Source organism: Oncorhynchus nerka, linkage group LG3, assembly GCF_034236695.1.
Source record: "Oncorhynchus nerka isolate Pitt River linkage group LG3, Oner_Uvic_2.0, whole genome shotgun sequence".
Lineage (NCBI taxonomy): Eukaryota > Metazoa > Chordata > Actinopteri > Salmoniformes > Salmonidae > Oncorhynchus > Oncorhynchus nerka.
Window position 1 is genome coordinate 70,014,464 of NC_088398.1, and position 12,083 is coordinate 70,026,546.

Below are 12,083 nucleotides of genomic sequence, written 5' to 3' on the forward strand. Positions count from 1 at the left end.
TTGGGTGTTAGTGTGAATGTGTGTTGGTGTCAGTGTGTGGGTGTTAGTCTGTGTGTGGGTGTTAGTGTGTGTTAGTGTGTGTATTGATGTTAGTGTGAGTGTGAGTGTGTGGGTGTTAGTGTGAGTGTGTGTTGGTGTGTGGGTGTTAGTATGAGTGTATTGGTGTTAGTGTGTGTGTGTGTGTGTTAGTGTGAGTGTATGTGTGTTAGTGTGTGTTTGGGTGTTAGTGTGTGTTGGTGTTGGTGTTAGTGTGAGTGTGTGTTAGTGTGTAGGTGTTAGTAGGTGTGTGGGTGTTAGTGTGTGTGAGTGTGTGGGTGTGGGTGTTAGTGTGAGTGTGTGTTGGTGTTGGTGTCAGTGTGGGGGTGTTAGTGTGTGTGTTGGTGTGTGTTTGAGTGTGAGTGTGTGTTGGTGTTCGTGTGTGTGAGTGTGTGGGTGTGAGTGTGTGTTAGTCTGAGTGTGTGTTGGTGTTAGTGTGAGTGTGTGTTGGTGTTAGTGTGTGTGTGTTAGTGTGTGGGTGGGTGTTAGTGTGTGTGCGTGGGCATTAGTGTGAGTGTGTGGGCATTAGTGTGAGTGTGTGGGTGTTAGTGTGAGTGTGTGTTGGTGGGAGTGTTTGGGTGTTAGTGTGTGTTAGTGTGAGTGTGTGTTGGTATGAGTGTTTGGGTGTTAGTGTGTGTGTTAGTGTGAGTGTGTGTTGGTGTTAGTGTGTGTCTGTTAGTGTGAGTGTGTGGGTGTTAGTATGAGTGTGTGGGTGTTAGTGTGCGTGTGTGTTGGTGTGAGTGTGTGTTGTGTTAGTGTGAGTGTGTGGGTGTTAGTGTGAGTGTGTGTTAGTGTAAGTGTGGGTGTTAGTGTGTGTTAGTGTGAGTATGTGGGTGTGAGTGTGTGGGTCTGTGTGTGTGTGTGTGCGTGTGTGTGTGTGTGTGTGTGTGTGTGTGTGTGTGTGTGTGTGTGTGTGTGTGTGTGTGTGTACGTGTGTGCGTTAGTGTGCGCGTGTGTGGGTTAGTGTGTGTTTGGGTGTGTTGGTGTTGGTGTTAGTGTGTAGGTGTTAGTGTGTGGGTGGGTGTTAGTGTGAGTGTGTGTTAGTGTGTAGGTGTTAGTGTGTGTGAGTGTGTGGGTGTGAGTGTGAGTGTGAGTGTGTGTTGGTGTGTGTGGGTGGGTGTGTGTTAGTGTGTGTTTGGGTGTTAGTGTGAATGTGTGGGTGTTAGTGTGTGTTAGTGTGTGTGTATTGATGTTAGTGTGAGTGTGAGTGTGTGGGTGTTAGTGTGAGTGTGTGTTGGTGTGTGGGTGTTAGTATGAGTGTATTGGTGTTAGTGTGTGTGTGTGTGTGTGTGTGTGTGTGTGTGTGTGTGTGTGTGTGTGTGTGTGTTAGTGTGAGTGTGTGTGTGTTAGTGTGTGTTTGGGTGTTAGTGTGTGTTGGTGTTGGTGTTAGTGTGAGTGTGTGTTAGTGTGTAGGTGTTAGTAGGTGTGTGGGTGGGTGTTAGTGAGTGTGAGTGTGTGGGTGTTAGTGTGAGTGTGTGTTGGTTGCAGTGTGTGGGTGTTAGTGTGCGTGGGTGTTAGTATGTGTTAGTGTGTGTGTATTGGTGTTAGTAAGAGTGTGTGGGTGTTAGTGTGAGTGTATTTTAGTGTCTGGGTGTTAGTATGAGTGTATTGGTGTTAGTGTTAGTGTGATTGTGTGGTTGTTGGTGTTAGTGTGTGTGTGTATTGGTGTTAGTGTGAGTGTGTGTTAGTTTGAATGTGTGGTTGTTGGTGTGAGAGTGTGTCGGTTTGAGGGTGTCGGTGTTAGTGTGTAGTGTGGGTGTGTGTTAGTGTGTGGGTGTTAGTGTGAGTGTATTTTGGTGTCTGGGTGTTAGTATGAGTGTATTGGTGTTAGTGTTAGTGTGATTGTGTGGTTGTTGGTGTGAGTGTGTGAGTGTGAGTGTGTGGGTGTGAGTGTGTGTTGGTGTGGGTGTTAGTGTTAGTGTTAGTGTGTGTGTGTATTGGTGTTAGTGTGAGTGTGTGTTAGTTTGAATGTGTGGTTGTTGGTGTGAGAGTATGTCGGTTTGAGGGTGTCGGTGTTAGTGTGTGGGTGTGGGTGTGTTAGTGTGTGGGTGTTAGTGTGAGTGTGTGGGTGTTAGTGTGAGTGTGTGGGTTTTAGTGTGAGTGTGTGGGTGTGGGTGTTAGTGTCAGTGTGAGTGTGTGGTTGTTAGTGGACGTGTGTGGGTGTTAGTGTGTGTTAGTGTGTTGGTGTTAGTGTGAGTGTGTGGGTGTTGGTGGGAGTGTGATTGTGTTGGTGTTAGTGTGTGTTGGTGTGAGTGTGTGTTGGTGTTGGTGTTAGTGTGTGTTAGTGTGAGTATGTGGGTGTGGGTGTGGGTGTGGGTGTTAGTGTGTGTTAGTGTGAGTGTGTGGGTGTTAGTGTGAGTGTGTGTGTTATTGTGTGTGTGTGTTAGTGTGTGGGTGTTAGTGGGAGTGTGTGTTAGTGGGAGTGCGTGTGTGTCATTGTGTGGGTGTTATTGTAAGTGTGTGTGTGTGTGTTAGTGTTAGTGTGAGTGTATGTTAGTGTGAGTGTGTGTGTGTTAGTGTTCGTGTGATTGTGATTGTGAGAGTGTAACTGTGTGGGTTTTAGTGGTTGTGTGTTAGTGTTATTGTAAATATGTGAGTGTGTGGTTGTTAGTGTGAGTGTGTGTGTTAGTGTGAGTGTGTGTTAGTGTTAGTGAGTGTTAGTGTGAGTGTGTGTTAGTGTGTATGAATTGAAATCCCCCACATCCCAACCTTCACACTCCTCCATTGAATGAAGCCAGTGGTTAAAAATGGTTTTCTTTACACATGTAATTATCTCTTTATTGATTTGTCAGCATCTCTGCCAGGGAATGGTACCTCTTAAAATAGCTCCTGCTATGATAACTTGTCTCTATTGCAATCACCATTAGATGCCCTTAGGGGAATGTGAGGACAGGAGTGTGTGTGTGTGTGTGTGTGTGTGTGTGTGTGTGTGTGTGTGTGTGTGTGTGTGTGTGTGTGTGTGTGTGTGTGTGTGTGTGTGTGTGTGTGTGTGTGTGTGTGCGCGCGCGGGTTAAATACATATTTTTTCTCTGATGGCTCTGCTGTCTTCGATGTGGGGAAAACGTGATCCTCTATTGAAAAATGGCTGACTTTTTCTCTCTCCCTCAATCTCTCTCTCTCTTTCCCTCCCTCTCTCTTTCTCTCTCTCTCTCTCTCTCTCTCTCTCTCTCTCTCTCTCTGTCTCGGTATCTCACTCTTTCTCACCCTCCCCTCTCTCTGTATCTCACCATCTCTCTCCCCCTCTAACTCTCTCTCTATCTGATTCTCTGTAAATGTCCCCCCTCTCACACTCTCTCTCACTCTCCTTCTCTCTCTCTTTGTCTCTCAGGCTGCTAGGTCTGGTGGAAGATGAGGACTCCTATCCCTCTCCTGATTCTGCTGTATATCACCCTGTCCCGCAGCATGAAGACGGTCTCCAAGAGAGGCTCAGGTATATACGCATCACTTCCTCTTCCTCTATCTACATCCTGTTTCCTGTTGCTCCTCACACCTGTGCTGGGAGATTGGGCGTTGCGTTCGTCTGTGTGTGTGTGCGTGCGTGCGGGCCTGTGTGTGTGTGTGTGTGTCTCCACTGGCCTTATTAAAAGACATGGAGCTGAAGTAATTGCTTAGGGCATTCCTCTTCCCCATTTCTCTGTCTGAGTCAATCGTAATCACTAGATGTCTGATGAGGTTTTTAAATGTGGAGTTGACATTTTTGGGGGATGGATCGAGCATGATTACCTGCCTGCTATCTGAATTTTAAACATGATATACTGGATGACACATTCAGAGCTAGCTAGCGTTCCCCCCCATATCCTTAAAGTTATCTGGACAGCGATTCCTACTAGAATTTAGTACTGAGTTGACCGGCTTTGGTCAGACAAGTTTAAAATAGGCTACACTGCAGTGTGTGTGTGTGTGTGTGTGTTTGAGAGTGTCTGTCTGTGTGTTTGAGAGTGTCTGTGTGTGTGTGTGTGTGTGTTTGAGAGTGTCATTGTGTGTGTGTGTGTTTGAGAGTGTCTGTGTGTGTGTGTGTGTGTGTGTGTGTGTGTGTGTGTGTGTGTGTGTGTGTGTGTGTGTGTGTGTGTGTGTGTGTGTTTGAGAGTGTGTGTGCGTGTGTTTGAGAGTGTCTGTGTGTGTGTGTTTGAGAGTGTCTGTGTGTGTGTGTTTGAGAGTGTCATTGTGTGTGTGTGTTTGAGAGTGTCTGTGTGTGTGTGTTTGAGAGTGTCATTGTGTGTGTGTGTTTGAGAGTGTATGTGTGTGTGTGTTTGAGAGTGTCATTGTGTGTGTGTGTGTTTGAGAGTGTCATTGTGTGTGTATGTTTGAGAATGTCATTGTGTGTGTGTGTTTGAGAGTGTCTGTGTGTGTGTGTGTTTGAGAGTGTCATTGTGTGTGTGTTTGAGAGTGTCATTGTGTGTGTGTGTTTGAGAGTGTCTGTGTGTGTGTGTGTTTGAGAGTGTCATTGTGTGTGTGTTTGAGAGTGTCATTGCGTGTGTGTGTTTGAGAGTGTCATTGTGTGTGTGTTTGAGAGTGTCGTTGTGTGTGTGTGTTTGATAGTGTCTGTGTGTGTGTGTGTGTTTGAGAGTGTGTGTGTGTGTGTTTGAAAATGTCTGTGTTTGTGTGTTTGAGAGTGTCTGTGTGTGTGTGTTTGAGAGTGTCATTGTGTGTGTGTGTGTGTTTGAGAGTGTCTGTGTGTGTGTGTGTTGAGAGTGTCTGTGTGTGTGTGTGTGTGTGTGTTTGAGAGTGTCTGTGTTTGTGTGTTTGAGAGTGTCTGTGTGTGTGTGTGTGTTTTGAGAGTGTCTGTGTGTGTTTGAGAGTGTCTGTGTGTGTGTTTGAGTGTGTGTGTGTGTGTTTGTGTGTGTGTGTGTGTGTGGGTGTTAGTGTATGTGTGTTAGTGTGGGGGTGTTAGTGTGTTGGCATGAGTGTTAGAGTGTGGGTGTTAGTGTATGAGTGTGTGTGTGTGTTAGTGTGAGTGTGTGTGTGTGTTTTTTGTAAATGTGTGGGTGTTAGTGTGTGGGTGTGGGTGTGAGTGTGTAGGTGTTAGTGGGTGGGGCAAGTGTGTGGGAGTTAGTGTGTGGGTGTTGGTGTGTGGGTGTTAGTGGGTGTGTTTGGGTGTGGGTGTTAGATTGAGTGTGTCGGTGTTCGTGTTCGTGTTAGTGTGTTTGTGTACGTTTGTGGGTAATAGTGTGTGAGTGTGGGTGTTCGTGTGAGTGTGTGTAAGTGTGTGGGGTGTTTGTGTGTGGGTGTTAGTGTAAGTGTGTGGGTATTAGTGTGTGGGTGTTAGTATGTGAGTGTGTGTGTTAGTGTGAGTGTGTGTGTGTTATTGTAAGTGTGTGGGTGTTAGTGTAAATGTGTGGTTGTTAGTGTGTAAGTGTGTGGTTGTTAGTGTGTAAGTGTGTGTGTTAGTGTGAGTGTGTGTGTGTGGGTGTTAGTGTATGTAAGTGTGTGGGTGTTAGTGTGTGGGTGTTAGTGTACGTGTGTGGGTATTAGTGTGTGGGTGTTAGTATGTGAGTGTGTGTGTTAGTGTGAGTGTGTGTGGGTGTTACTGTAAGTGTGTGGGTTTTAGTGTGTTAGTGTGTGGGTGTTAGTGTAAATGTGTGTGTGTTAGTGTGAGTGTGTGTGTTAGTGTGAGTGTGTGGGTGTGGGGGTTAGTGTATGTGTTTGTAAGTGTGTGGGTGTTAGTGTGTGGGTGTTAGTATGTGAGTGTGTGTGTTACTGTGAGTGTGTGTGTGTGTTATTGTAAGTGTGTGGGAGTTAGTGTGTGGGTGTTAGTGTAAATGTGTGGTTGTTAGTGTGTAAGTGTGTGGTTGTTAGTGTGTAAGTGTGTGTGTTAGTGTGAGTGTGTGGGTGTGGGTGTTAGTGTATGTGTGTTAGTGTGGGAGTGTTAGTGTGTTGGCATGAGTGTTAGTGTGTGGGTGTTAGTGTATGAGTGTGAGTGTGTGTTTGTGTTTTTGTAAATGTGTGGGTGTTAGTGTGTGGGTGTGGGTGTGAGTGTGTAGGTGTTAGTGGGTGGGTGCAAGTATGTGGGTGTTAGTGTGTGGGTGTTGGTGTGTGGGTGTTGGTGGGTGTGTTTGGGTGTGGGTGTTAGTGTAAGTGTGTGGTGTGTTCATGTATGGGTGTTAGTGTACGTGTGTGGGTATTCGTGTGTGGGTGTTAGTGTGTGGGTATTAGTGTGTGGGTATTAGTGTGTGGGTGTTAGTGTGTGGGTGTTAGTGTGTGGGTGTTAGTGTGTGAGTGTGTGTTAATGTGAGAGTGTGTTAGCAGGCGGGTGTTAGTGTGAGGGTGTGGGTGCGGGTGTTAGTGTATGGGTGTTGGTGTGTTGGTGTGTGGGTGTTGGTGGGTGTTAGTGTGTGTCTTATTGTACATGTGTGGGTGTTAGTGTGTGGGTGTGTGTTAGTGTGTGTGTGTTAGTGTGAGTGTGTGGGTGTTAGTGTGAGTCTGTGGGTGTTAGTGTGTGTGTGTGTGTGTGATGGTGTGAGTGTGTGTGTTATTGTACATGTGTGGGTGTTAGTGTGTGGGGGTGTGTCAGTGTGTGTGTGTTGGTGTGAGTGTGTGGGTGTTAGTGTGTGTGTTAGTGTGTGCGTGTGTGTTATTGTAAGTATGTGGGTGTTAGTGTGGGGGTGTTAGTGTGTGGGCATGAGTGTGAGTGTGTGTGCGTTATTGTGTGGATGTTAGTGTATGGGTGTTACTGTGTGGGTGTTAGTGTGAGTGTGTGGGTGTTGGAATCATTGTTCTTCCTCTGCCAACCATGGTTACCTGCGATTTGACCCAGCAACCTTTCAGTTTACTGGCCCAAAGCTGTTAACCACTAGGCTATCTGCTGCCCTATTCAGAGGGTGAACGGGAAAGACAAAATATTTGAACGGGGTATGGGGGTAGGTGCCAGGCACATCGGTTTGTTTCAAGAACTGCTGGGTTTTTCAAGCTCAACAGTTTCCCGTGTGTATCAAGAATGGTCCACCATCCAAAGGACAACCAGCCAACTTGACCCAACTGTTGGAAGCATTGGAGTCAACAATGGGCCAGCATCCCTGTAAAACACATTTGACACCTTGTAGAGTCCATGCCCCGACGAATTGAGGTTGTTCTGAGGGCAATAGGGGGTGCACCTCCATATTAGGAAGGTGTTCTTAATGTTTTGTACACTCATTGTAAAAAATGTATATTTTATATGAATACATTTTTTAAAGTTATTCAAGTATAAATCACCAAAGTTACCATAGATTGTAGCCCAAAATAAAATTCCGGGACCTTTTGTAAATTAGCGTTACGTTATTTACCCAGTCAACAGTCATGTTGTGTCACCCTGCAGTTTGGTTACTTAGTGGTCCTCTACACTCCACTTCTCTGTCATCTCACACATTAAAGATGGAGACTCATGTCAACTGGGTTATGGTGTGCATTTAGCTACGAAGGAAGACACGAAAATACAAATGGAACTGGTCAGATTCATACAGCGGTCATCTTGCTCAGGAACTCAATGGAATAGACCAAGAGGAAATGTGCACGCACACACACACACACACATAACCTCCCTCCTTTTCTTTTTATCAACCTGCTGCTTCATTTGTCATACTCTTCTCATTCCCTCACTTTCTCTCTCATCTCACTCTCTTTTTCTCTCGTCTCCCTTTCTCTTTCTCTTTCTCTCTCCTCTCTCTCTCCTCTCTCTCCTCTCCCTCTCTTTCTCTCTCGTCTCCCTCTCTCTTTCTCTCTCTCTCTCTCTCCTCTCTCTCTCTCCTCTCTCTCTCCTCTCTCTCTCTTCTCTCTCCTCTCTCTCCTCTCTCTCTCCTCTCCCTCTCTTTCTCTCTCGTCTCCCTCTCTCTTTCTCTCTCCTCTCTCTCCTCTCTCTCTCCTCTCTCTCTCCTCTCCCTCTCTTTCTCTCTCCTCTCTCTCTCTCCTCTCTCTCTCCTCTCCCTCTCTTTCTCTCTCCTCTCCCTCTCTTTCTCTCTCGTCTCCCTCTCTCTTTCTCTCTCGTCTCCCTCTCTCTTTCTCTCCTCTCTCTCTCCTCTCTCTCTCTCCTCCCCCTCTCTTTCTCTTTCCTCCCCCTCTCTTTCTCTTTCCTCTCCCTCTCTTTCTCTCTCATTGTCACGTTCTGACCTTTATTTCCTTTGTTTTGTCTTTATTTAGTATGGTCAGGGCGTGAGTTGGGGTGGGCAGTCTATGTTTGTGTTTCTATGTTTTTTCTATTTCTGTGTTTGGCCTGATATGGTTCTCAATCAGAGGCAGCTGTTTATCATTGTCCCTGATTGAGAACCATATTTAGGTAGCCTGGGTTTCACTGTTGGTTTGTGGGTGTTTGTTTCCGTGTGTGTGTTTGTCGCCAGGCGGTACTGTTTCAGTTATTATTTCACGTATTCGTTTGTTTTTGTATTTCATAGTGTTCAGTGCTTTTCTTATTAAAATCTTCATGAACACTTACCACGCCGCATCTTGGTCCGATCCTTACTCCTCTTCAGACGAAGAGGAAATCTGCCGTTACACTCCTCTCCCTCTTCTCATCAAACCATGGTCCTGTGAGTGTTGTCTGTCTTTCAGACTGGCCGGTGGGGATGACCAGATCTGGGTTCAAATACATGTATTTCATTATGGTAAATACTGAATACTTTCCAGGTGTATTTCCAAATACATTAAAATATTCAACTACAAATGAAAGATATCTGAATATTTACTTCAAATGTACGGTGCATTCGAAAAGTATTCAGACCCCTTGACTTTTTCCACATTTTGTGCTGTTACAGCCTTATTCTAAAATGGATTAAATTTAAAAAATCCTCATCAATCTGCACACAATACCGTATAATGACAAAGTGAAAACAGAAATACCTTATTTACATCAGTGTTCAGGACCCTTTGCAAAGCCACAATTCAGACTCTAAATTAAGTTTAGGTCCATTGATCATACTTGAGATGTTTCCACAACTTCACTGGTGTCCACCTGTGGTAAATTTAATTGATTGTACATGATTGGGAAAGGCACCCACCTGTCTATATAAGGTCCCACAGTTGACAGTGCATGTCAGAGCAAAAACCAAGCCATGAGGTTGAAGGAATTTATCCGTAGAGCTCCGAGACAGGATTGTGTCGAGGCACAGATCTGGGGAAGGGTACCAAAAAACGTCTTCAGCATTTAAGGTCCTCTAAGAACACATTAGCCTCCGTCATTCTTAATTGGATTTAGTTTGGAACCACAAAGAGTCTTCCTAGAGCTGGCCGCCTGGCCAAACTGAGCATTCTGGGGAGAAGGGCCTTGGTCAGGGAGGTGACCAATGACCTAATGGTCACTCTGACAGAGCCGCAGAGTTCCTCTGTGTAGATGGGAGAACCTTCCAGAGGGACAACCATCTCTGCAGCACTCCACCAAGCAGGCCTTTATGGTTGATTGGCCAGACGGAAGCCACTCCTCAGTAAAAGGCACATGACAGCCCACTTGGAGTTTGCCAAAAGCCACCTAAAGGACTTTCAGACCATGAGAAACACGATTCTCTGGTCTGATGAAACCAAGATTGAACTATTTGGTGTGAATGCCAAGTGTCACGTCTGGAGGAAACCTGGCACTAGTCTGGCACTAGTCAGGATCGAGGGAAAGATGAACTGAGCAAAGTACAGAGAGGTCCATGATGAAAACCTGCTCCAGATCACTCAGGACCTCAGACTGGGGTGAATGTTTACCTTCCAACAGGACAACGACCCTAATCATACAGACAAGACAACACAGTTGTGGCCTCTGAATGTCCTTGAGTGGCCCAGTCAGAGCCTTGAACTCGATTGAGCATCTCTGGAGAGACCGGAAAACATCTGTGCAGCGACGCTCCCCATCCAACCTGACAGAGCTTGAGAGGATCTGCAGAGAAGAATGGGAGAAACTCCCCAAATACAGGTGTGCCAAACTTGTAATCGCTGCCAAAGGTGCTTCAACAAGGTACTGAGTAAAGGGTCTGAATACTTATGTGAAGGTGACATAAAAAATAAATGTTCATATACATTTGCAAAAATGTCTAAAACCAGTTTTTGCTTTTTTCAATATGGGGTATTGTGTGTAGATTGAGGTAAAAAAAAATTTTTTTTAATCAATTTTAGAATAAGTCTAGCGTAACAAAATGTGGAAAAAGTCAAGGGGTCTGAATACTTTCCAAATGCACCGTATGTGACAGTATTTGAGCCCAGGTGATGGAGTGTTATAGTGTTGTAGATTAAGCCTCTGTTTGGTAATTGTTCTCTGGTTCAAAGGTCATGGATATCTGTTTTCCTGTAGTGTAGGTGAATGAGTTTGATTACGGTGGACTCTCACTGCTGCAATTAAAGACACACACACACACTCCTCAAGTGTAATGGTCATTCTCACTTGTCGGTTTTCCCTCTAATCAGATTCCTCTCCATGTAAGAGACAGGGAGGGTTTGAGATCAACAGAGTGAGAGAATAAAAAATGATATTGTATTTCCATTGTTGTAATAACATATATTTTCATTCCTTTATCTATTCAGCATTTTGGATCCAATGGGAATTCTCTGTTCTTCAATATGTAGGGTATGGGAGTTGTTTGGAATTCTACAGCCTTGAACAGTTGTGCACAAGAGATCAGCAGGGAAAGCATGATAAGCCCTCGGGAGAGACTGGATAAAGCTGCTATTCAATTGATTTTCCCATTCCACTGTCTGGATGGCATTCCCGGCGTTTACGGCGCTCCCAAATCCCATCATTTTCCGGTGTGGAGTCTGGATGTGCCTGTGTTACTCCAGCTAAAGTCGGTGTGCCGGTGTGGAGTCTGGATGTGCCTGTGTTACTCCAGCTAAAGTATTTTCCCAGAGTGTGTGTGTTTGTGCACTGGACACTGCCGATGGTTTTAGTGGCCAGCCAGAAACTGCAACATTGAATAACATTTGGAGCGGAGAGTTGTTTGCTCTTGGCTTGGCGTGTGTGTGTGCCTGTGTGTGCGTGTGTGTGTGTGTGCGACCAGCGTCAGTGTGTGTTTAGACTCAGTCTAACCAGTCCATGTCTTCCAATGCTGTGTGATTGTGTGGTGGACAGACCAAGGCCTGGCTGACAGGGTGTTCGATGTAGTCCCCCAGCCAATCAGTGAGACAGTGTAGCCCTCTCTACAACAAACCGACTAGGACACAGACTAGGACACAGACTAGGGCACAGACTAGGACACAGCAGTATTCCCTAGCTTGACCACATTACACGACCAGTAAAAACTCTAGGCCCTAAGAGGGGATAAAGAGAGAGAGAGATGGAGAAAAACAATTGGCATGAAGAGAGAGAAATATAAAAAGACGGAGGAGTAGAGAGAGAGGATATTTAGAGAGAGAGAGATGATCCATTGAAGCCAAACAGTACACATCACTAAACATATCCATGCCTGCTCGGCCTGCTTATCGCTGGAGTAATGGCTTTTAAGCACAGTCTGTTGGGAGAGAAGAGCACACTGCCCTGCCTTTGAATACAACACTCTTAGATTCACTACGTATGTGAAAAACTGCTCGTCAAACATGTCGTTCCAAAATTAATATGGAGGTTGTTCCTCCCTTTGCTATAACAGCCTCCACTCTTCTGGGAACACTTTCCACTAGATGTTGGAACATTGCTGTGGGGATTAGCTTCCATTCAGCCACAAGAGCATTAGTGAGGTCAGGCACTGATGTTGGGCGATTAGGCCTGGCTCACAGTCGGCGTTCCATTTCATCCCAAAGGTGTTTGATTGGGTTGAGGTCAGGGCTCTGTGCAGGCCAGTCAAGTTCTTCCACTCCTATCTCGACAAACCATTTCTGTATGGACCTCACTTTGTGTACTGGGGCATTGTCATTCTGAAACAGGAAAGGGCCTACTCCTCCTCAATATAACATTATTCTCCATTATCTCTGTCTCTCTTTAATTTGTGTTCTCTCTCTCTTTCTTTAATTTGTGTTCTCTCTCTGATATCTATCTTGAGTTTCTCTCTCTCCCTTTCTCTCTCTCTGAATCTCTCTCTTTCTCTCTGCATCAGGTGATTGGGGCTTTAGTGTTGTTTGAGGGGGCGCCATCAGCTAAGGTGAACTGAGAGAAGGGTTAGGGTCTGATAATG

At 45.5% G+C, this 12,083-nt stretch overlaps 1 protein-coding gene across 2 annotated transcripts in view; it reads left to right on the plus strand.

The window, feature by feature from the left end:
* Positions 1-12,083, plus strand: part of LOC115118222 (interleukin-1 receptor accessory protein-like 1) — a 538,706-nt gene that overhangs the window by 66,269 nt on the left and 460,354 nt on the right. For both annotated transcript variants that reach the window (XM_065015162.1, XM_065015163.1), the window contains exon 2: positions 3,365-3,466. In XM_065015162.1, coding sequence (XP_064871234.1) covers positions 3,385-3,466 — 82 coding nt within the window. In that variant the 5' untranslated portion in view covers positions 3,365-3,384. The remainder of the gene's footprint in view (positions 1-3,364; positions 3,467-12,083) is intronic.